This window comes from Bos javanicus, chromosome 12, assembly GCF_032452875.1.
Source record: "Bos javanicus breed banteng chromosome 12, ARS-OSU_banteng_1.0, whole genome shotgun sequence".
Taxonomy (NCBI): domain Eukaryota; kingdom Metazoa; phylum Chordata; class Mammalia; order Artiodactyla; family Bovidae; genus Bos; species Bos javanicus.
This window is the reverse complement of record NC_083879.1, coordinates 24,192,096-24,218,415: the sequence shown is the minus strand read 5'-3', so window position 1 is coordinate 24,218,415 and position 26,320 is coordinate 24,192,096. Positions and strand designations below refer to the sequence as shown.

The following is a 26,320-nucleotide window of genomic DNA, read 5'->3' as shown; positions in this document are numbered from 1 at the left end:
AAAACTCTCAAAAAAGATAATTACTCATTAGGTGATTAAGAATGGCCCCCAAATTTATTATGATTGAACATAAACCATATTCAGCTTTTTTTAAAAGATAAAACCAATTAGAATTACATTGACTTGTTTGGTTTTAGAAAACTTGAAGAAAAATGACCCATTTATCACCTGCAGATAGGAGACTGGGCTATTTAAAACCATTAAGCGAAATCCTAAAAGAAATCCTTTCACAGAATTGAAAGGACTCACTTCCCTTTAATTTTGCAGCGCAAAACATGGTGACTTTCACATCTCTTTCCATCTCTATGTCAAGAGAACTTTGTCATGACAAACTCCTATAGGAAATTCTTGAATGACTTTCAGTTGTGCCCAGGAGAAAAACCAACTTCTGAATAACTATTACTCATCTTTGAGAACTGACATAGACAGCCCTTGTCCTCTCTACCCATACTGGGCTTGATGCTCTCCCTAAATGCTCTCCAGAGACACCATCATGCTCATCAGACTGAATTGTTATTTCCAGAAGATTAACTTTATTTTTTTAGTTCAGTGACTCTTGATTTATTATTTTATTGTTAGCATGTATTGCAATGTCTGTCACAAAATGTGTGCTTAATCAATGTTTTCGAATGAAGGAATAATTGTGACAAAAGGCTACAATACGAAGATGCCATTTGATCAGCATATCACCAATTACATAATTTTTAGGCATGGAATTAAAAACTGTGTCTCTTCAGTATTTCTTATTACTGTTCTACCACAAAGAAAACTAAAATACATACCTCATTTAACAAAACAGTGTCTTTTCACATGACTTGCTGAATGTTGAATAAGAAATCCAATCTATAAACCCCGACTGCTAACCGCCAGCTGTATGAAGAACAATAGAGTTACTAATATCTGACAATGTAAAACGTAAGTGAGATTTTCCAGACTTGATTTTGTGAGCTTCTGCAGAAAGGGCACGTCGTCTTTTTATCCCTGTTGTCTGCCACAGGGCTGAATGTCTAGCAGTGTGGAGGAGGGATAGGAAATGATAGAAAGTAAGAGCAAAATTTAAGGCCTATTAACATATCACTCAATATGAATTGAGTTACAGTTTCCGACTTTGCCTTTTGTAAAGCAGAAACTTTGAATTTTATTGAGGATTCCAGTTGTTTCTCTTGCTACGCGATTCAGTTACTTGCCGTATTTCCTTTAGTGCGTGCGCGTGCGCACTTAGTTGTGTCCAGCTCTTTGTGATCCTATGGACTGTAGCCCGCCCGGCTTCTCTGTTCATGGAATTTTTCAGGCAAGAGTCCTGGAGTGAGTTGCCATTTCCTCCTCCAGGGGATCTTCTCGACCCAGGAATAGAACCTGCGACTCCAGCGTCTCCTGCATTGGCAAGTGAATTCTTTACCACTGTGCCGCCTGGGGGTCCCGTATTTCCTCAGGCTTGTATTAGAAAGAGAAATTGTGATTTAGCCAAAATTCTGGTCCGTATTTTTATAGTTATTAGTAATTTTTCTTTCTAATACAAGTCCGAGAAAGGACTTTAATTAACATGGGAATTTTATGCCACACTCAATCATTGAATCATTATTTTTTGTGTGCACTTAATTGCCTTGTTTAATGGGTCATATATATTCTCATGTATTTTTAATTTCATTATTCAAATTTTCTTAAATTTACATTAATGAATTACCTTACTTTTTATAATCAAATTATTTTTTTTGTTGTTGTGGTGGTGCTCTATTAAAGCCCCAAAGAAGCATTTTTAAAAAAAAGATTGGTAATTTTAATGGTACATACATACTACCTTCAAATTTAGTAATTGTTTTTCAGAAAACAGAGGATCAGGTAATATTTCAGAAACCTCAGCCTTTTACAAACAGCAATTGGATTTCATGAATGAGTGCATTTGAAAATTTTCATGTTTCTAGTTTTCAGTTTCATCACAACAGTTTTTCTCATTCCTTATTGCTTCTTTATCTGATTCAGGAAGTTGGAAGAAATGCAATGGAACTGAAATAATTTGAGTTTTGTTTTTTCAAACTTCAGAAAAGATTGGCTGTAGTTTCTGAGTAACTAAGTCAGTTGTTATGTCATAAAAATGATTTACTAAACTTTCCTTTTGTCACCCCGACTTCACCACCACCTGCAGGTTTACCTGTCTGCAATCCCTTTCTTCATTGCCTCTCTATCTGTGTGATTGCACTCCTCAAGATGATTTCTTTTCCATAAATCTGAATACATGCTAAAGTACTCGGAAAAAATTAGGAAAAATAGTTTTGTTAAATATGAAACATAATTTAAAACATAACAGTATAAAGATTTTGGGGAAAAAAAAAAAAACTGGAGATGATCTTCATGATCTAGGCCTGGACAAAGGCTTCTTACAACTGCCATGAAACATAAGGCTGAAAAGTTGAACTTGATAAAAATTTTAAATTTTGCTCTGCAAAAAGCCCCTGTTAAGAGGATTAAAAGATGACTTACAGATTGGGAGAAAATATTTGCAAAACACATATCTGTCAATAGAATGGCACCCAGCATATAAAAAGAACACTGAAAAACATCAGCACTAAAAAAAAAAAAAAACAAGCACAAATAATTTCATCAGAAAACATACAAAAAAACATATAGAAGCTTCACTAAGATGACATACACATGGAAGATAATCACAAGGTCATCAGGGGAGTGCAAATTAAAACCACGATGAGATGTCATAGCACAACTATCAGAATGTATAAAATAAAAAATGGTGAAAACACCAAATACTAGCAAAAATGTGGAGAAACTGACCCACTCCTACATTGCTGGTGAGTATGTAAAATGGTATGGCTAAACAAGGATACAGGTTGACTGTTTCTTATATACTAAGCATGCAACTGCCATGCTACTCAGCAGTCACAGTCCTGGTCACACCAAAATCTGTTCATGAATGTTCATTGCAACTTTTTATTTGTAATAGAAAAAAACTAGAAACAGCCCAGATGCCCTTCAGTGGGTAAAATGCTAAACAAATTATGGTACATCCACATCATGGAATAAGACTCAGCAATAAAAAAGGAGCAAATTACTAATAGTGTAACAATTTGAATGAATCTTCAGAGAATTATGTTGAGTGAAATACACTAATCCCCAAAAGTTGCATATCATATGATTCCACATATATAACAATCTTGAAATGACACAATTATAAAAATGGAGAACAAGTTAGACTGTCAGGATTTGAAATTGAGAGGAGTTAGAGTGTGGATGTCGGAGAAGGCAATGGCACCCCACTCCAGTACTCTTGCCTGGAGAATCCCAGGGACGGGGGAGCCTGGTGGGCTTCCATCTATTGGGTCGCACAGAGTCAGACACGACTGAAGCGATTTAGCAGCAGTAGCAGCAGCAGAATGTGGATGTTGTTAAACACAGGTGATATCAGATATCCTTGTAGCCATGAAAATGTTTTTAATCTTGACTATGGCTGTGGCTACAAAAACATATATATGAAATAAAATTGTACAAAACTAGGTGCACACACAAGTCCACCTTCACAAGTACAACTGCAAAAATCTGAGCAAGACTGGTGGGTTATATCTATGTCAATATTATGCAGTATTAGACTACAGATTTGAAAGAAGTTTCTGTTGAAAGGAAAATGGATAATTTGTACATGAAATTTCTCTGTATTATTAATATTTCTTACAACTGCATATGAATCAATAATGATCTAAAATATTTTTAAGTTTAATTAAAAATAACTATTTTTAATGAAGAAATAACCATTCACTGAATATTTTATGGTGTCTTTATTTTTTTCCACATTTCCACTTTCCTATTTATTTGGTACTTAGAACTTTAGAAAGAGGATTTAGCATTATTTGATATTTTAGGGACTGATAGGAACATTTTCATCCAGAAACTTCAAATATCAGCAGATGAAGTCTGAACGAGTGAAATATACAACTTGTGGTCGCTTCACAGTGGCTATGAAAAAATAGCAACTTACTGCCTTCTTCCAGGCCACAGGGCAGTTTGTATTGTGAATGGTGAAGCAACTCTGTGAGTTATTTCCTGGGAGTAAATTAAACCTCTCTAAATTAGTTGACGGCCTGAAAGGAAGTCAGTGCAGATGAACTCTTACTCCCAGAGTGGAGAAGCCGAATCATTATCTGCAGACTTATGAAAAAGATCATCTTTAAGGAAAAAGACATTTCATAAAACAATTAGACCTAAAGGAAACCATAAAAATGATAGAATTATTTAAAATCCTATGTTAAAGAAAATTCTTTAAAGTAATAATGTTTTTAGTCCAATTATTATTCAAACCTGGAAGAACAGTATTTGGAAATGTTGGAGAAAGAGAGACATTAAGTCTTAAAGAATGAAACAAAGTCCAGGATGGCTGAAGTTTAGGGAGTAGGAAAGAATGATGCTGAGAAATGCTGCTGGTACCATCAAGCAGGTCTAGTTTGATGAAGGTCTAGCTGTGGAATCCGCACTTAAACACCTGGGAGACAGCTCTGCAAGACTGAACAGAGGAGAGAAATGAGCATATTTGCCTTTCAAAACGCATCGTCCTGGTTTCTCAAGTACTCCTCAAAATTTCACATTTGACCCAATAAGTAGCTCTTCTAAAGAGCCTTTGCTCCTAAGTCACTTCAGTCGTGTCCGACTCTGTGCAACCCCAGAGACAGCAGCCCACCTGGCTCCGCCATCCCCGGGACTCTCCAGGCAAGAACACTGGAGTGGGTTGCCATTTCCTTCTCCAATGCATGAAAGCGAAAAGTGAAAGTGAAGTGGCTCAGTCATATCCGACTCCTAGCGACCCCATGGACCGCAGCCCACCAGGCTCCTCTGTCCATGGGATTTTCCAGGCAAGAGTACTGGAGTGGGGTGCCATCGCCTTCTCCGAAAGAGCCTTTAGAATAGCCTATACATGCATTTCAGTAGGTAAAGCAACTACCTACTGAGGGGCTTTCTTTGAATGGATTCAAATAGCTCTGTTACATTAAATGACTCTAGAAAAGGCATCCATGATACCCTGTTTGATGAAAAACAAAGTCACTAAGCTATAGGTATAGGATAATCCCATTCTTGAGAAAAACAATTAAAAAACATAATCTGTACATATTCGTATGTTAATATCTTTGCAACAACAATGGAAAACATATAAAGAACAAGTAATTAGCAGTGATTCCAATTAGGATACTGGGAATCAAGAAGGCAAGACACACTTTAGTCCAGCCATATCAAAATATCTGAGTAGTCAAATACATAAACTTTACCCATGGAATTCAAATGAGGACTGGGATGACCCAGAGGGATGGTACGGGGAGGGAGGTGGGAGGGGGGTTCAGGATGGGGAACACGTCTACACCCGTGGCGGATTCATGTTGATGTATGGCAAATCCAATACAATATTGTAAAGTAATTAGCCTCCAATTAAAATAAATAAATTTAAATTAAAACAAACAAACAAAAAACAAATGAATTGAGTGAATCAAATAGCATTACTGTCCAAAAGAACTGTAGTGCAAATTACAAATGCGAGCCACACAGGTATTTTTAAATCTTCTGGTAGCTCCATTAAAAACGTAAAATTAAAACTAACTTCATTAGTACATTTTAACTCAATGCATCCAAAATATTATTTCAACATGTAACCAATATAAATATTAATCTTTTGCATTATTTTCATACTAAGTCTTTGAAACCTGGTATGTGTTTTACACCTATAGCCACATTTCAAGTACTTAGTAACCATGGGTGGCTAGTCACTACCGTATTGGACAGGCCAGCTCTAATGGAAACTAATGGTTTTGCTGCTGGTGAAGTTTACTGGCATTGAAGTGACAGCTTCACTGTTTTGTCAGCCCAGTGAATTCATGGTCATGCATAGCCCTGGTCCCATAGTCTTGATCTTGGTTCCCCTCCATGTTTCCCAGCTCCATCATTTTTCAGTTAATATTAGTTGATACATTTTATTATTAACATCACCAGTGTGCATATAGAATTGTCACATAATCTACAGGTGAAGTGAAAGTACTGAACAATGCATTTTTAGAAAACATTAAGAAATCAGTTTTTTAAAAAAATCTGTGACTACAATTCTGTAGGGATAAAAGTGTAATATGATATTAACTCAAAATTTTAGTCATAGAAAATTTGAACAACTATAAATATTTTCTACTGAAGGAGAGGGCAAAGAAAACCAAATTCCACAAAAATAAAGATGCATTCATACATTTATGACTTGGTGTCTTCTGAATGTCTAGATGCAGGGTTTTTCTTCAAGTTCCAACTTAGCCATTGAGTAACTTGGTAAAGTCGGAAATTTGCCATAAATGTCCTGAGTTTCTCCAGTTATAGAGATATTATTTAACACGGTTTTCAATTTTTAAAACTATATAAGCTACATAAACAAAATACATTGTAACATATTGTAAAATAATTAGAATAATATTTTTTGGAGTTCAGTTTGAAGAGACTGACAGCTATATTAGATTTCTAAATTCTACAGTTACTAGAAGTTCTGAATTTTGGAGATTATAAGAAAAAAAAAACACAATAAAGCTAAACTGAAAACATAATTTTCAAAGTGGTGAAATATACAAGTAAATTAGGCTTTTTAAAGATTTGAGTCATTTTGAACACGTTTATAAAGATACATGGGTAGTTTTCGCTAGGTTGTTTTGTGGTTGCTACCTTAACTGTTAAAACTGGCAGGTGTCTAAAATGTAGAAGATTCTGCTGCAGACACAATGCATAAATAACTTAGAATGAACAGATTTCAGTGCTTGATGTCTGGTCTTCAATAGTCATGAGACTGCACAATCACTCAATTAATTTACAGAATTATTAAGGATTATTGAATAGTAGAAGAGTGTGTTTTTAGGTTACCTATATTTTAGGTTATCTATATTCCTTACATCAACTGAAAATTTGACTGCTTATTTCAGAATAATATGATAAGTTTACCAACCTTAACTCTTCATCAAATTTTTCTTTGCTCTCCCACAGTTACCCAAGAAATTTCATTGTTTGAAGTGTGTTGGGTTGCTGTCCAGGTCAAGGCAAGAAAATGAGTATGCTTTTGCAGTATTTTAATTGCCAGCCCATAAATAAAATATCTAATTTAAGAAATTTTGATATACAAATATCCAACTTATGAAACAGTTACATTTTGGGGAGGATTATCACTTTGAAAAATAATTCATCATTTTACAAAATAATTCACCAACGTTATCTTTTTTGTTCCACAGTCAGTTCCCTACCAAAGTTAATATAGATTTATTTACACAGATATTTTCGAGAATACATCTATCACAAACAGTGAGGTACATCTTTATAGCATTCTTTCTTGTAAGGGGTTTTTTACAAACATATCTATGGTAGGTGAAGTCTTATGAATTGAACCTACTTCTATTAAAGTTCTATTGAATTTTCTAGATCCTCTTTCACCCAGCCCTGCCAATAAATAGGTACATAAATATAGGTGAGCAATAAGAAGATCCAGAGGGCATGAAATACAAGGAACATTGTTTTACACAAATTAAAGTGTGATGTCAAACCTCTCTCTGGTGTTTAGAAATTTGTTGATAGAAATATGAATAGAAATCAAAATAAACCTCAAATTACTCACTTAAAAAAAATCTCAAAAATATATCATCCCTTTATTTTGCAATCCTACTTTTCTTTGATCATTTCTTATTCTTTCCCTACTGTTCCTCCTTATTAATGCCACCTAACATTGGAGAAGGCAGAGGCAGCCCACTCCGGTACTCTTGCCTGGAGAATCCCATGGACGGAGGAGCCTGGTGGGCTGCCGTCCCTGGAGTCCCTAGGAGTCGGACATGACTGAGCGACTTCACTTTCACTTTTCACTTTTCACTTTCATGCATTGGAGGAGGAAAGGGCGGCCCATTCCGGTGTTCTTGCCTGGAGAATCCCAGGGATGGGGGAGCCTGGTGGGCTGCCGTCTGTGGGGTCGCAGAGAGTCGGACACAACTGAAGCGACTTAGCAGCAGCAGCAGCAATATTGCTACATATTTAGAATAATCTCCAATTCTAGGATAGCCAGTATAAGCAATATCCAGTATTTTGTTTAAACCCATAAATACCTCTGTCAGTGACATCTGGGAGTTGTTAGAAACCATCATTTTTGGAACACTGAAAAGCAAGGTGTTATGTGCTCTAAAGGTCCTCTGTTATCACCATGTTCACCTATAAAACATCAGCACCCTAACCTCTGATATAAATAAGCTACGGGGAAAAAAATTTTTGGTTGCTTTTATTGTTGGTGGTGTTACCAGAAGGAACAGAGGAAATTTGAACTTAAATTTCCGGTGAAGAATGTATCATGGTGATATATACATATATGATCTTAACGGTCGAGGGGAAAACACAACAGAGACAGCAAAAAAGGAATCACTGAAAAATATCACAAGTACAGAGACTAGTACTATGATTCCCCTACTACTCTATGTCTGATTTAGAACATTCAAGTATTCCACTATCTCCCAGGGCTTATTCTGAGGTCTAACCTACTTGAGCTGAAGGTGTTGTTGAAGTACTCAGAACATTCATTAGGCTTATTGTGTTACTCTAAAGCTCCCTGACCCATTCCTCAATCCCTCAACAAAATCCAGATTTCGGAATGTTCAGCATTTCAGGGCCTCTTGCTTTCCTATAAACTAAAATCTAATATTCCAGGTTGAATTCTGACATCCCCTAAGAAATCCATTTTTTAAAAAATCTACTAGATTCCATTATGTAATTGTCAAAGAGTCAAATCCATCTCATCTTTAAATTTGTACCTTCCTTTTGCTTTACAAAAGGGACACTCATTTATGGAGTTTATCCAGCTCATTCGCTCCCAAACTTCAGCATCTCAGAAGTGGCCACAGTAAACCCTGTGTGTGCACATCATTTTGCTTGGTCTTTGTTAGTATTCCTAGAGGCAGTGTGGTTTTTGTACCTCTTTTGAATTATAGCAATGTTGCACTGGTTAAAAACAGGGTGTAACTTTGCTTAGGTTTAGATTATTAGAACGAATTCATTTTCACCTGGATGTTATGAACCTGCAATCATCTTGCTTTGTTTAAGGTGTTGTACTTTATTGTTATTCTTTTCTAGCACTGAGATCTTTTGCCACATTTTTGAAATTCTCTTTATTCACAAAGCCTCATACTTATATAATTTGCAGGTGAGTTTGAAAAAGATCATTAAAAACAAACTTAAAAATTATTTTCTGACAAAACATTAAAAATCATCGACATGTATTAAGGACAAACATTTTCTTTAATTACTAAGAGCAAAAACTGGACACCCTAAAACTCTAGAACGTATACCTGACTTTCATTTTAAGAGCTTGATCTTGATTCCATGAGAAGGAGACTTGTTTGCTTAAATTATGCATGATATTTACATATTCTTAAGAAATAATTGGATAATATTTGTGTTTTAAAGCCAAACTTTCTGGCTCAGTGAAAAGTCCTTAATGAGTAACCATCTCTAGAGACCCTGAAAAATTATGAAAAGCTCTACTATTTCAGCTACATTTTTTTTGCATATAAAAATATCCTATTATAGGAGTCAACTACCACATGTAGTAAGTTAGTTTTGTTTAAGTTGAAAAAGAGCTAAAAATTTCCTGTGGGTTATCGCAACAGTACAAGAATACAAGGTGCATTTATTTATTAACACCAACAACAAAAAAATTGTAAAACAAATTGTGAAAGCAAAAGCGGGTAACAAAACAAGGGTTTGGGATAGCCTTTGCCTTATTTAAACATGACACAGTTAATATGCCCCAGTTGATAAATGCTGTAAAGTGTAAGTTAGCATTGGCTAATTCGCTGATAAACATCTCCCCCCACCACCCAGCTCACTACGGAAAATGTGTGTTACAGATGAGAAACGCTTTCTTGGGTCAAGTATCACAACCTTGTGGTCACATAGTCTTCGTGGGTGATGGTGTCTGTGAGGTTTGCATCATAGTCTGCACTCGAGTCCTCCTCTTTCGCGTGTTTCTTCTCCTTTGGTATGATGGGAACCGTGTCCTCCACCACCACCTTCTCTGACTTGAATGAACACACTCTCTTGCTCACCTGTACACCAAGGGAGTCTGTATTTCTTTCTCGATGATCTACCAATATACACTGTTCGCTGAGCCCCGGAATGTTCAAGTCACCCCGTGAAGCTAGAGCTCGGGACTCCAGCTGGATGCTCCTCTCCAGGGGTCCTTCAGCTTGTTGGCGGGCCACCCCTTCTGAAACGGAGAAGATCTGGTTTGCGTTTTGCTCGGCGGCGGCGTGTTGTTTCGATCGTCTGTGAAACAATCCAAAGTGTCTGATATCGGTCACAAAATTCACTTTTCTCTGCTTCTCCCTCGGGGGCTCCTGCACCACGAGGGCGGAGCCGTTGCTGATGGTGTGTCTTTCAGCGGCAATTGCCGCCGACCGCGGGTGAATGAGGGTGGTCAGGTCGAAGAGGCTGAAGTTCTTTTTCTTGTCCTTGCTGCTACCCTCGTTATCACTCTTTTCATCCGAGTCTGCGGAGTTAGAAGACTCCTTGGTGCCCTGGGCAGACTGGACTGTGGAGAGTTTGCTTCCTCTTAATAACCCCAGGACTTCAAAGCGGAAGCTAGAAATGTCTTGCTTGAGTTCCTAAGTGAAAAGGAAAATGATGAAATTAGTTTGTGACCTAAACAAATAAATGTTAGGAAGCTATTATTTGCTCGTTTCATATATGGATCTGACACGTCTTCACTTGTTTCTGAGAGCTAGGAGTCCACTCCGCTGTGGTTCCATTCAGGATGGTCAATGCTCTCCAATGCACTTGTATCTATTTGATGTCTCCTAATTTTCCTATCGGAGAAGGCGATGGCACCCCACTCCAGTACTCTTGCCTGGAAAATCCCATGGACAGAGGAGCTTGGTAGGCTGCAGTCCGTGGGGTCGCGAAGAGTCGGACACGACTGAGTGACTTCACTTTTCACTTCATGCATTGGAGAAGGAAATGGCAACCCACTCCAGTGTTCTTGCCTGGAGAATCCCAGTGACGGCGGAGCCTGGTGGGCTGCCGTCTATGGGGTCGCACAGAGTCGGACACGACTGAAGTGATTTAGCAGTAGATTTAGCAATTTTCCTATCACAGTTCTGTAGAAAGGAGACTTCCTAAGGTTAATGTAAAAGAAACCATAAGAGTTTTCTTTCCCATCACTCTGTAGTGGGGGGATGTTGGGTTTCTTTGGGACTACAGTTTGAAATGGTGGGGGATGCTGGGTTTCTTTGGGACTACAGTTTCAAATACTTTCTCTCCAAAATATGCATCTGCTTTCAAGTCATCTCACATCCTCTCAGGGATGTAGGGGTTTGTTTTTTGTTTTTTCGAGATTTTTAATATTGGAACATTTTGGTGTCCACAGGAATATCTAAAACTAAATAATTAAAGTGGAGTCTACCCTTCCAAGAGTTGGCAGTTATTTTCAATCGTTTATTACCCTGGAGTTGATTTTCTCTTAACATCTGGGTCAGCCACTAAATCCTTGGAATTGGTGAATAGACAGCATTTCCTAGATTCATCCCTTCATCTTTTTGGACAACTGAATTCTCAGTCCTAACCTGCTGGTGGGCTTTGGGGTGGCCTCCTGCCTCCAACCCATCACCCTAAGTGTCAGGAATCATTTAACTCCAAAATTTGGATGTTGTGGCTACAAAGAACATTTTGGATCCTAGTCAACTTTTAACCTGTGCTTTGTTTTGCAATTTATCTCTCTTCTTACCTAATTGGCTGCTTATATTTATTCCCTGTCAAGCCTGCTGTTTTTCTTTGTCAGTGGTCTCCTATAGGGTTTTTATATGTTTTTGTTTTTGCCTATAAGATCTTATTGACTTTTAGTCAGTTGTCCAAAATCCCTGGTGGCTCAGACAGTAAAGAATTTGCCTGCAATGCAGGAGACCCAGGTTCTATCCCTGGGTCTATCCCCACTCCAGTATTCTTGTCTGGAGACTTCCTAACAACCCATGCAGAGTAACAAAGGCATTTTATACCATGAGATAAGAACTATGTATTTCATGTATTCTACCTTTTTTACTCTGATATAATTAAAAAACAACAACAACTCAGGGAGAAAAACTACATTTGTAAGCTCCAATAAAGCTCAAACCTTAAATTTTCCTCTACCAAAGCTGTGCAGAACACAAAGAAGGCTTTTGTTGTGTTCAGACCATTGGTTACTAAACGTTTCAGGTTTAGAAATCAAATCAAAGTTTCAAAAAGCCTATGGCTGAAATCAGCAATCAGAACGCCACGAGGCACTAGGATTTTCTCTGTCCAAATAAGTCTTCTTGATCTTTCAGATTAAGTCTGTTTGAATGCAGTGTATTTTGAAAAGAAATTTTACCACTTAAAAAAAAAAATAATTCAGTAGGGCTTGAATTAAAAAAAAAAAAAGAAGAAGGCAGAAAGGTTTGCTCAGAACACACGGCCCCCATTTCCAGCTCTGAGTTAAAATGGGCTGCCCTGCTTCCACACTCTGTAGAATCCACCTCTTAGTGACAAAGATGAAAGTGGTTACCTTAAAGTTCTCCTCTGTCAGACCTTCCTCAGTTTTGGCATCTCTAATCATTGCGGCAACATATCGCTTTACCAGGTTCCGCATAACTTCCTGAGGCATTAGAAAATGAGAGAATTGCTCTTCAGTATGATCTCTCCAGAGTCAGTTCAAAAGAGGGGATTGTGCTTTATTTTAGTGTAAGTTTCAAGATATAAAAATAACTTACTTGATATTGGTGATGTCTTCTCAAATTATCAGCAGCTCGCCTCTGAAAAAGAAGGGAACAGTTGCCTTTCGGTTACAGTCATATTTTACCATTCTGTAAAGTAATTCCTGGTTCTTTTAATCAAGAATATCATTCCCCTCATTTCTGCAAAGTGGGAATTTTACTGGACAAGGGACACAACAGCTAGAGAGACAGCCTTACTCGAATCAAAAGAATGAATGAACCAAAACAACAAGGTGCAAGGTTATAATTCCTGCGGTACTTCATATATAGAATAATTAAACAATGATGGCAAGATTGCTCTTTAATATAAGATTAGGAGAATTAGGTCATCATAGTTGGTACGTACTCCAAATCATTTGAAACGATGCTAAGATACACAGATTGGAGGTATCAAACACATATTAAATGTCAAATAATTGAAATTTGATAGACTGAAAAGGTAGTGTTATAACAATATGAAGGTCTTCATAAATATCAACATAGTCACATTAAGAATTTAGCCATTACAACGTGTAATCAGAAACACTGTTAGACCATGAATTCCCCAACACTTAATTTCAAGCAGATATACATTAAGAGGAAATTGCTGTTTGAATTAGACGGTTGAGTTTAGCAAAATAAAAGATTCTGCTCAAAGATAGGGTTCATTAATTTTTTTTTTTTTTTTTTTTTTTACTCCACATAACTGTATTAGCTTTGCCAAACATCAAAATGAATCCACCACAGGTATACATGTGTTCCCCATCCTGAACCCTCCTCCCTCCTCCCTCCCCATACCATCCCTCTGGGTCATCCCAGTGCACTAGCCCCAAGCATCCAGTATCGTGCGTTGAACCTGGACTGGCATCTCATTTCATACATGATATTTTACATGTTTCAATGCCATTCTCCCAATTCTTCCCGCCCTCTCCCTCTCCCACAAAGTCCATAAGACTGTTTTATACGTCAGTGTCTCTTTTGCTGTCTCGTATACAGGGTTATCGTTACCATCTTTCTAAATTCCATATATATGCGTTAGTATACTGTATTGGTGTTTTTCCTTCTGGCTTACTTCACTCTGTATAATAGGCTCCAGTTTCATCCACCTCATTAGAACTGATTCAAATGTATTCTTTTTAATGGCTGAGTAATACTCCATTGTGTATATGTACCACAGCTTTCTTATCCATTCATCTGCTGATGGACATCTAGGTTGCTTCCACGACCTGGCTATTATAAACAGTGCTGCGATGAACATTGGGGTACACGTGTCTCTTTCCCTTCTGGTTTCCTCAGTGTGTATGCCCAGCAGTGGGATTGCTGGATCATAAGGCAGTTCTATTTCCAGTTTTTTAAGGAATCTCCACACTGTTCTCCATAGTGGCTGTACTAGTTTGCATTCCCACCAACAGTGTAAGAGGGTTCCCTTTTCTCCACACCCTCTCCAGCATTTATTATTTGTAGACTTTTGGATTGCAGCCATTCTGACTGGTGTGAAATGGTACCTCATAGTGGTTTTGATTTGCATTTCTCTGATAATGAGTGATGTTGAGCATCTTTTCATGTGTTTGTTAGCCATCTGTATGTCTTCTTTGGAGAAATGTCTATTTAGATCTTTGGCCCATTTTTTGATTGGGTCATTTATTTTTCTGGAGTTGAGCTGTAGGAGTTGCTTGTATATTTTTGAGATTAGTTGTCTGTCGGTTGCTTCATTTGCTATTATTTTCTCCCATTCTGAAGGCTGTCTTTTCACCTTGCTAATAGTTTCCTTTGATGTGCAGAAGCTTTTAAGTTTAATTAGGTCCCATTTGTTTATTTTTGCTTTTATTTCCAATATTCTGGGAGGTGGGTCATAGAGGATCCTGCTGTGATGTATGTCAGAGAGAGTTTTGCCTATGTTCTCCTCTAGGAGTTTTATAGTTTCTGGTCTTACGTTGAGATCTTTAATCCATTTTGAGTTTATTTTTGTATATGGTGTTAGAAAGTGTTCTAGTTTCATTCTTTTACAAGTGGTTGACCAGATTTCCCAGCACCACTTGTTAAAGAGATTGTCTTTAATCCATTGTGTATTCTTGCCTCCTTTGTCAAAGATAAGGTGTCCATATGTGCGTGGATTTATCTCTGGGCTTTCTATTTTGTTCCATTGATCTATATTTCTGTCTTTGTGCCAGTACCATACTGTCTTGATAACTGTGGCTTTGTAGTAGAGCCTGAAGTCAGGTAGGTTGATTCCTCCAGTTCCATTTTTCTTTCTCAAGATCGCTTTGGCTATTCGAGGTTTTTTGTATTTCCATACAAATTGTGAAATTATTTGTTCTAGCTCTGTGAAGAATACTGTTGGTAGCTTGATAGGGATTGCATTGAATCTATAAATTGCTTTGGGTAGTATACTCATTTTCACTATATTGATTCTTCCAATCCATGAACATGGTATATTTCTCCATCTATTAGTGTCCTCTTTGATTTCTTTCACCAGTGTTTTATAGTTTTCTATATATAGGTCTTTAGTTTCTTTAGGTAGATATATTCCTAAGTATTTTATTCTTTTCGTTGCAATGGTGAATGGAATTGTTTCCTTAATTTCTCTTTCTGTTTTCTCATTATTAGTGTATAGGAATGCAAGGGATTTCTGTGTGTTGATTTTATATCCTGCAACTTTACTATAGTCATTGATTAGTTCTAGTAATTTTCTGGTGGAGTCTTTAGGGTTTTCTATGTAGAGGATCATGTCATCTGCAAATAGTGAGAGTTTTACTTCTTCTTTTCCAATTTGGATTCCTTTTATTTCTTTTTCTGCTCTGATTGCTATGGCCAAAACTTCCAAAACTATGTTGAATAGTAATGGTGAAAGTGGGCACCCTTGTCTTGTTCCTGACTTTAGAGGAAATGCTTTCAATTTTTCACCATTGAGGATAATGTTTGCAGTGGGTTTGTCATATATAGCTTTTATTATGTTGAGGTATGTTCCTTCTATTCCTGCTTTCTGGAGAGTTTTTATCATAAATGGGTGTTGTCATTAATTTTTTAAAATAAATTTAAGTCCCTGCTATCATTCTGAAGGGATCAGAATGTTTTGGGAGCAGAGCTTGGGTTAGCACGGAGCAATGATTATGGAGTACAAAACAGAGAAAGATGTTTAATGACTAAAAAAGTCTATTGTAAATTGAGTTAAATAATAAATGATAAAGTATATATTTGCAGGTTTCACTAGTATTCTAAAGATACTAGAAAAAAAACTAATAAAATCCTAATTTCATGCGTGTCAAATATCAGCATTGATTCTTAAGGAAGAAAACTGGCCAAAGTAATCTAAAACAAGTATACTTCTGTTACAAAGAAATGAATTTGATAAATTGTGAGAAAGCAAAAGAGATAACGTATCTTGGGTTTAAATAAGCCTTTTGGTCTTGTTCCCTAGTAAATACTTAATCAGAGGCTGACAAAATGGAATTTTGAAAAGAGTTGTGCATACATCACTGTAAAATGATACTAGAAAAAAAAATCAGACAATTTAAAAGAAACTCTTTTTCTCTCTTTAAGGTAAATAGGGGAAGTTGGAACTTTTGTTGGCCATTAGAATGGATTTGTGTTTCATGACAATTAGTGACTTTCAGAAACAGATGAGACAATGTTTCACTTTGCAAAGGCCACTAATGATTGGAAAGCCATTCAATTTTACATGACTCTTAGGAAACAGATTTTCAAATGATTATGGTATTAATTATAGGACTGGGAAATTTGAAACTTCATACAAAATTAGAACATCTTAAAAAAAAAAAAGAATGTGGGAACTTTATGAATGAGCCACAAGATGGAGGTATGTGACTCCTGTTGAGACACAGATCAGCTGAAATCTGAGGAAAAAAGCACTTCTGGGAGGTAACATGCCTTCCAGATCTCCTTGACTTTAAGTGAACACAAAGACTTTGAGTGTGAATGCAGCTGTACACTACCTTCTTTAGCACTCTCATTGTAAACATTGCACAGGAGATCATATTCTAGGATTTAAGTAAACAGAAACTCTGGATTTAGTACAGAATTTAGTAGACTCAATTTTTATTATCTTGGGTCTCTATAACATTTCCTAGTTTAGTCTTTAAAAAGCCAATTAAAATAGTCAGAAAGCAGTTTGAAGTCATGATTTAACTTTAAATTTTCTCAAAGTAAAACTAAAACTAAGGATGACAGAATCAGAATAAGTGAAAACTATCATGATGCCTGGGCTTCCCTGGTGGCTCAGATAGTAAATAATCTTCCTGCAATGCGAGAGACCTGGATTCGATCCCTGGGTTGGGAAGATCCCCTGGAGAAGGGAAAGGCTACCCACTCCAGTATTCTGGCCTGGAGAATTTCATGGATAGAGGAGCCTGATAGGCTACAGTCCATGGGGTTGCAAAGAGTCAAACACCACCAAGTGACTTTCACTTTTCACTTTATTTTAGTATTAAAAAGAGCACAACTGTCTTCCCTTCTGTAGAAACTTACTCATATATGAAATTTGAAATTTTAATACAAATACAAAAAGACCAAAGATCACACTTTAAAAGATAATTCCAGATTTATTTTTCTGGAAAAATTATTTTTTGAATTTTAAGCAAAATAGTCTGGTAGAAAGAAAGAACATAAAAAATTTTACTGTGATAACTATCAGGAGTTATTCAATATCATAACCCAAGTTTACAGTTAATTGTTTTTGCCAACCAATCTGTTTCCACACCTAGATGGTCATACTATAAAACAGTCTTAAAAAAAAATAAAAATAAAAAATAAAACAGTCTTTAGTCTTATGAGATTATATCAGCTAACTGAACTTCAGTAACCTAGGAAGATAGGAATGGATGCAGTCAACCATCTTCTGAACACTGAAAACAAACTGAATGCAATGAATTCACCAATACTTATTGACCATTACTATTATGGGGTAGGAGTTCCAAATATCTTATTTTCAGACACAAAGACTTCAATCCATAGTGTAGGCATTCTTTGCCATAAACATAATAATAATTTTTGGAAACTGGTGACATCATTAAATGTTTATAAAATAGAGCTGCCATCAACAATACCATGTTTGCAACCTCTTTGTTGGGTAAAGTTCAGCTGAACGGCAAAAGGATTTGCTCTATTATCACTGGAAGTGACCAAGAATAGAATGGACCATTTGTGTTTATAAAAGCAGTATAACAAAGGACATTTCATTTAAAAAGTACCTAAGTGCGTAAGAGGTAGTGAATTTTTTTCAAGCTAGTCATGTTAAACTTTGATAAAGTGATTGGCAATGACTAACAGTTCTTTATTGTTTATAAAAAAAAACTAATGACTAGGTAGAATGCCAGCATGGTAGACCTGTTAGGAATAAAGAAATTTTCTGTGAATGAAGTCATGTTTACCATGTTACTGAGAAATTTCAGTGGTAAAGAATCTGCCTGCAATGCAGGAGACTGGGGAGACATGGGTTCCATCCCTGGGTTGGGAAGATCCCCTGGAGAAGGAAATGGCAACCTACTCCAGTATCCTTGCCTGGGAAATCTCATGGACAGAGGAGCCTGGTGGGCTACAGTCCATGGGGTCGCAGAAGAGTTGGACCCAACTAAACAACAATGAAAAATCTGTGGAGTTGCATTTGGCAGCTTTTTCTAAAATAAATTAAGTTGATTTGTTGTTATGTTGAAATAAGAAAAATGGGCCATATGATGGATCAGGAATCTTCCTTCCTTTACTGGATGTCTAGGAAAAATATTTTGGAGGGAGATGTGCCCTTTAAGATGGGAGTTTTCTTGGCGAATTCTACCCAAAGTCTGGCAAGGTGTAGAGAATGTTCCTTGGCAGGATGGCTTTCTATGCAAGTGCCCAGGATACACCGGCTGCCACCTTGGCAGACTTCTTCCTTTCCAAGTTCCTCCTGATCTGTTAGGACAAGACAATGGCAGTATTTGGATCACAGAGATAATGATAAAGGAAAGGATCAGCTAGTGAGAAAAAACCTTTGCTACCCAGAGATAACTCTGATTTCAACAGAAGTGTCAGGCTGCTTTAGAGCAAGCAGAGTTTTGCAGCTCTGAAAGAAAGGGCTCGAGGGAATTCGTGGTAACATTTTCTCACTCTATCTCTCCTTCTCTCCGTGTCCACACAGTGGAATGCCAGGCTCGCTTCACCAAGCTCGTTCCCTATAGTCCCTTGTCAGCACTGTTTTCTCTCATTCCCACTCTAGTTTGGCTCTATCACTGATTTTAAGCCCATGAATTATGCCTTTTATTCTCTGTTTTGCTCAGTGAATCCCCAAAGAGGGGCAACTGTCTGTACTCTTATTTAAAAAAAAAAAAAAGTGAAAAAGCAAGAGGTCACTGCAGGCTATGATCTCTCTGTAGAGATGGCAGTGTGGTTCATTTACTGATGGGTCTACATATTGTTCTCCATAAACACACTTTCTAAGCATATAAAAACAAACGCTATAAAATGCTGAAGGTTTCCTTGTCACAGCAAGTACTCAGGATCTCACTCTTGAAATATGGAGAAGAAATTCAGTCCTCTAGATTCCCACTTGGGAAAGAACATTTAATTAAAATGTCTTATCGGCAAATCTTACCACAGTAAATTAGGAATTCACAGGTACCCGTGGGTGAACACGGTCATATCTGTAGGATTTGTTGGTAGGCATACAGAGAGTCATGAAGATTAAGAGAAAATACATTTTAATGATTCTCATTAAAAAAAAAAAATGAGTTCTGAAAGGCAAGTGCTATTAGCCTTTTTCCTTTAGTAATGATAGGTATATTAATCTAGTCACTTCTCCAGATTCCCATGCGGTGACTTAACTGAATATATTTCTGTGGCAACTGGTCAGGCATGAGAAAACCATCTGCAGTTCCAGAGCTGAGTGATGCTAAGTGACCCTAACAGAGATGGTGTTTCGTGTTCTCCTCACTACCTGCTCCAGAGAAAATGAGAAAGTGGAACACACAGAACTAAAGAGGTTAAGATCATTTTTTAATGATTTGGTTAAAAGACCTAGTATTTTTTTGGTCCAATACATTGCCAACTTAAGTATTCTATTTGGAAACCTGGTCTATTGCATGAAAATTGTTTCATATTAATTAAACCCTGGAGAAGTCTTATTGCTCTAATATCTTTTTGCTTGAATTAAGTGATCTAGACCTCTTGGACAACCAACGCAAACAATGGCTTTTAGTTTAAAAAGCTGAGCTAGATGCCAGTGCCTTTTTAAACAGGAATTTCTAATTAAAGTTACAAGCTGGAAGTGCTTGTTAAAATGGAAATTTCTGATGATTCTAGGACACACTAAAGTTTGAGAACCCGTGTTTTAACACCGAGAAGGTTATTTGCTGATAAAATGTGTTAAAATTCAACTGGTAAGAGAAAAACCTACACTATAAAGCCAGAAGCTATAAAATGTTGCTTAATTTATGATTATACTTTCAATAGGCTGCCTCCTTGGTGGGATTTTCATGATATCCCAGAAACAAGGCATCTCTCCTTCCTGGGCTTGCTTCCCAAAAGTGTTGCTCAATGAAGCATTTCTGCTTCATTTCTGCTTTCTCCCATAAAACAATCCAAATGAAAGGCTAATTTACCTGGAACTCCCAGTCACCCATAAAAGGAAGTCCAAAGATTAAAAAAAAAAAAAAAAGTTAATATGTTTTCAGGGCTAGTTGTAATATCAGCATTACCCAGAGGCCATAAATCACAAGATAAGATCACCAATGATGGACTCTTAGACCATAGCCAATCAGTAACCCTCAGAGTGTGCAGGGGCTTAATGCCTGAAGGGAGGGAGCAACAGGGTGACATTCAGGTGGCTGCTGGTTACAAGAGTATGCAACTCACAAGCGGGATGGTTTAGAGAAAATGCCTCTGAGAATGTATAAACTCTACCACCCAGTCAGCTTCAAAATTCTGATTCAAAAATGTGAACCAAGAAATAAGAGTGGAAGATAGTCCAGCTTGTTAACCAAGGGCTTTGGGAGAGGGGAATCTAAAAGACGAACAGTGGTGGGATCTGCAAAAGCTGTTGAGAGAAATCAAAAGATGGACACACATGGAAGGTATTGTGGAAGGTCATCAGAGCTCCCAGGAAAGCAAGAGAGGGTGATGGAAAGCTTGTGGGAACAGGGACACTAAGACCAATTTTTTCCCTGGCTCTGTCACCCAAAACACTGCCCAAGGTAAAAGAGCTCTTTTTTCTAAAAGGAAATAGTTGAGGTGATTGATTTCTAAGGTCCCTCTGAAATGTCAAGCAATCTTCTAAGCTGTGCCTTTGTTACACAAAGTGACTGCCAACAGTCCTTCAAAGTCACCTTTTAGTTAATGGATGTGTCTATCTCATCTTCATCTGTCTATACAATGGACTATCAGGCGGATTAACCAAACTGAAATGAATGCACAGCACTCCCTTTTGGAATTACTTTCTCATTTAGCTTTGTGCTGTGCTCAGTCGCTTCTGACTCTTTGCGACCCCATGGACTGTAGCCCGCCAGGCTCCTCTGTCCATGGGATTCCTTCTGTCCATACTGGAGTGGGTTGCCATTTCCTTCTCCAGAGGATCTTCCTGACCTAGGGATGGAACCCAGGTCTCCTGCACTGCAGGTGGACTCTTTACCATTAATTCCTCCATTGATATCATAACTTTATTAATTTTTATTTATCTTATGCTTTTCTTTACAAATAATACATATGATCTATTTCCATCTAATATCTAAATGTATAAAACTCAACTAAGAGTACAAAAACCAAGATATGTCCTTCTCCTTCTGGAAGTGCAGTCTAGATAAAGAGTAAATGTATAGCATTGAGTTTGATTAGGTTGGTGCTTGTCCAAAGCCTCAGCTTAGCAGAGAAGAGGCAGGACTGAGGACAGGAGGAGAATGGAGAAAAGAGAGACAACTCACAATATGGATGTAGTCTTGTCATAAATTCCCAAAGCACAGTATATCCATTACCAAAAGTTAGGGAACTACATGGCTAGGGAAAAGGGAATGATTTGAGGTCACAATTTATTGTGAATTACCTTGCTGTGCATCAACTTGGATCAAAATATTCAAATTTAGAGAGAATGACAGAAATAGAACTGAGCTTTTCTGACCAGGAATGTATAGAGAAGAACGTTCTTTAATTTATGCCATTTACCTTTTGAATCACTGCTTTCATAGGAAAGCCCAAGCCAATGTTAAGCTCCTCTTTGCATCTAAGAAATGATGGTGATGTAGTCCTAAAAATATGTCAACAGTGGGAGGATTCTGGGGGACGGGAGAGAGAGCTGGAAGTCAAATTCTCAGAGTGGTCCTCCATTATTTTGGTGGCTGCACAGATGGATCTCTTAAAATATTAGAGCAGGGCCCTGTATTTTGTTGCAAGTTCCATGGCATCTTAAAACCCAAGATTCCTTCTGCTATAGCCTAAAGTTAAAATATTAAAGACAAATTTCTTTTGTATATGGCTTTTATTTTGGGTCCCAGAAAGTCTTCTTCAATTGAAATACTCCTATGAGAGAAAGCATAATAAGATAGTACTGCTGCTGCTACTGCTAAGTCGCTTCAGTCGTGTCCGACTCTGTGTGACCCCATAGACGGCAGCCCACCAGGCTCCCCGTCCCTGGGATTCTCCAGGCAAGAACACTGGAGTGGGTTGCCATTTCCTTCTCCAATGCATGAAAGTGAAAAGTCAAAGAGAAGTCGCTCAGTCATGTCCAACTCTTAGCGACCCCATGGACTGCAGCCTACCAGGCTCCTCCATCCATGGGATTTTCCAGGCAAGAGTACTGGAGTGGGGTGCCAAGATAGTACTAATAATTAATATATTTTCGGGGACTGATCAAATCAATTTCTTACCAATTTTAAGAATAACATGAGAAAGAATATTTTGACATGGAAGGGAGGAAGCCAGAGTTTGGCATCTCTGAAATCTTTTTCTGTTTTTCTCAGGGAAAACGTGAATTACTTCCCATGCTGTTCTCATGGCATCTTGAATATAACTACGTGGTCATGTTAAATATATCATGTAACATGTATTATAGTAAGATATTCTCATATTGTGTCTCTCACCTTAAAATCGATGTCCTCAAGAATGGAAAACATACCTTCTTATGCCTCTGCCCACCTCTAATTCCTAACTCATCTCCTGGTATGTGGAAAATGTACGGTAATTGCTTGTTAAATCCAAATCATTATATTTATTTTACAACCATATTCTTCAATAAATTCAACTTATTTTTAAGAGAAGAAGTTGAATAAACACTTAGAATAAAATAATTTTGCTGTCTCTAAAATCAGTGATAAAATCTATAAATTAGTATGAGGATTGCAAGATAAGGCTTCATCATAATCTGACTTCCATTTCCAAGATCAGACAGATGCCCAAATTCCAAGTTCATGGAGTGATGGTTTCTAGGAAAGACTCTAACTGCCTCTCCTAACCACCCATTTGCTTTACTCCCCTGCCTGTCAATTTCTCTTTAGAATTAGAACTATTACTGAGATGACAGGACAATCGATGCCACTTTCAGGAGAGAAAGCACCATTCGATGCTGAGAACAATGCCTAGTGGGCAGTGAAGTTCATCAGTAAGAAGGATCACCAAGGGCATAACTAGTAGTCACAAACTCAGTTAAATAAAATTAAAAATGAGTTAATTTTTAATTATGTAACTGATATCCCTTGATAATTCTAACAGAAGGGCATATGAGAATACTTCCAAGGCAATTTCTCTGAGAATACCCAGGTGATGACTACTGAATGCTACGGTATCAATTTCTAAAACATCATTATGAGAACTTTGAAAATGAGGAAACTTGAGTGAGAAAGAAATGAAGAATGACTTATGTCAGTGGTTTGGTTGGAAAAGTTTAAATCCATGCCTTTTCTGTTGGAGTTGTTTGAGCTCTTGCTTTCCAATATGAAAGAAATATCCTTAGGGAAGTATAATCTTCCAGTATAACAGGGGCTTGGCTGTGCATAGTCTTAATATTTTTTACAAACACAACTTCCTGGTATTGAATATAACTTGGGGTAGAAGCAAAATGTTGAGCAATTGAATGGATTCTGAAATAACTGCACTTGAATATGGCACAGCATTTTTAAGTTATAATAGTTGTTCAGTCACTGAAATGAGAACTTTTTGTCAAGCATTCTGTGTTCTGTGCAGGGGTGTCTGTTAGGCAGTGAGAATATGAGGGGATTGAAACAGACAATTCCCTTATAATCCAGAGATAAAACAATGAATCAGTCATGCTGAAAGTAACCCGAGGTTATAATTCTGAATAGAACTAGAAATTAATGGGCAAGTTTCCCAAACCTTGACTGTTGGGTCTAGGAAAAGCCTATGTACAATGTGACCACCCTCAGTGGAGGAACTGGGTTTGTTAAACCATAGTGAACCATAGTTAATCAGGCAGTTTCTGAGACATAATGTTGTTATTTTTAGTCACTCAGTCATGTCCAACTCTTTGGGACCCCACGGACCGTAGCCTGTGAGGCTCCTCTGTCCATGGGATTTCCCAGGCAAGAATACTGGAGTGGGTTGTCATTTCCTACTCAGGGGATCTTCCCTGACCCAGGGATTGGACTTGTGTCCCTGTGTCTCCTGTATTGCAGGCAGATTCTTTACTGCTGAGCCACCAGGGAAGCCCCTTAGACACAATAACTATGGAATAGATGTCTACTGAATGCAACCAATGAGAATAAAAAGGCTAAAATGCAAACATATTCAGTAAAGAATGCAAACATACTCAAGTGCACACACATAACAGTAATACCAACAGCCTGTGGTCTTACCCCTATCGTTCCAAAACTTTCTGGCTTTCTTCTCATCTTTTTCTTGCACAGGTGTGTCCATATCCATTTGATCAGGTACCAGAGAGACTTGGGGCTCGGGATGACATTGAAGGGGGTAGGAAGGGTACCTCCTTCTTCAAAATAACTCATCCAAAGCTTTGTTCTAGCAAATTTCCATTCTATATCCGCATGGTCCTGAACAGGAGAAAATGACAATGCTGACAGGTTTCTTAATAAGGTGAGATAAACCTCACAGAGAGCCTGTGGCCTGACTTTGGAGTGGCTCTTGGAGCGTTAATTAAATTACCTATAAAAACAAGGCTGACTCCCAGAGATAGTCATCTAAACACTTTAGACAATGGCTTAGCCTAAAAAGGAGTCACAACTCTCTTGTCAGTTTTCATCCTTCCCTCTTCCAGGAAACAGACAGCTAAAACAATTCCATGTTAAAGAGACTGGAGATGAATGACCTGAAGATGAATCTTCATTTCTCATGCTTGTAGGCTTACATTAGCTCAGTTTCATTAGATTCTAGCCTCAAGCAGGGCTTTATGTCTTCCCAAGGCCTTGACACCTTGCCTAGGTAGATGCTCACGGCTCATACTTCTGTTGTTTTCAGGAAAAGTCTTACTTGATATGTTTCCATTTGAATAAATCTTGTCCACCTTTAGGCAACAGGCATAAACTCAGCAGTTCCTCAAATGTACAACAGGCCTTTGACACAGCATTGAACCTTGACATAACCTTGGCCAAACAGTACCAGACAACAGTATGTCTAGTGACCACCCACAAGCCTGAGGCATTCTCCCTGATTGTTTATTAATGATTCCACTTTGTTAATTGCCTGGAAAAACTTAGGAACATTTGTGGCAATTAGATATGGGGCAGTCAGTCTCCTCTTAAATTAGCCACAAATCTTATTTAAGCAGAAAATCTGGAAAGTAGGAGGTGGCAGAAACTGGGCATACATACAAATTCAAAATAGATCATCTTAACCCGTTAATATTGGGTTGGCCAAAAAGTTTGCTAGGGTTTTCTCGCATGATGCCATGGAAAAATCTGAATGAACTTTTTGGCCAATCCAATATTATTTTAAAAACTCTCGAGTTTTAAAGTAGGAAAAATTAGACTATACTTCATTCTAATATTCTTAAATTGCTGTGTGCTGATGAATGCATACATTTCTACTCTGAATAATGTGGATTTTAGTCTAGACACTGGACAGATAGTGCTTTCAACGGGCTTCCCATGTCTAGAAAATGCATGGTCTTCATTGTTTCTTAGCAGACATCTGATTGGATGAATGGATAGATAGATCCACAGAAGCCGTAGCTTCCCTCCCTTTGTCTCTTCTCTCCCATTTCTATCTCCTTCCCTATCTTTCTAAACAAGCATTAATGAAGGGAAGTAGATACTGTTTGCTGTAGCCATGGAGAATGGAAATGAGTAAAATTGGCTTAGGGTCATAAAAAGGCAGTCCCACTGGTGAAATGTTGGCCTGTGAGTAGCTTCTGCTCTTTCTCATTTCCAGGGAGTCACAAGTTAATGATTATCCTGACCTCATTATGTTCTGTTACTGCGGTCACAAAGCAGACTCTTCCTCAGTTCAAGGCTTGGGATTCTGAAATGGTCTGTAACAATATTAAACCATCTAGTGATTGGAAAAACTGAAGGTAGAAAGTTCCAGGCTAGTGATGACTAAAGTCACCTCTGCTACTCATCTTCCCATTTTTGTTGCTTAGTCGCTAAGTTGTGTCTGACTGTCTGCAACCTCATGGACTACAGCCCTCCAGG

The 26,320-nt window shown here is 37.7% G+C and overlaps 1 protein-coding gene across 6 annotated transcripts in view; it reads right to left on the bottom strand.

Annotated features, from left to right (window-relative positions):
- Positions 1–8,249: 8,249 nt before the first annotated feature.
- The window catches only part of TRPC4 (transient receptor potential cation channel subfamily C member 4), a 207,654-nt gene continuing 189,583 nt past the window's right edge, over positions 8,250–26,320 (bottom strand). For all 6 annotated transcript variants that reach the window (XM_061434728.1, XM_061434729.1, XM_061434723.1 and 3 more), the window contains 4 exons: positions 24,527–24,721; positions 12,762–12,803; positions 12,557–12,646; positions 8,250–10,643 (listed from right to left, as the gene is read on the bottom strand). In XM_061434728.1, the coding sequence (XP_061290712.1) occupies positions 9,915–10,643; positions 12,557–12,646; positions 12,762–12,803; positions 24,527–24,721 (1,056 nt within the window). In that variant the 3' untranslated portion in view covers positions 8,250–9,914. The remainder of the gene's footprint in view (positions 10,644–12,556; positions 12,647–12,761; positions 12,804–24,526; positions 24,722–26,320) is intronic.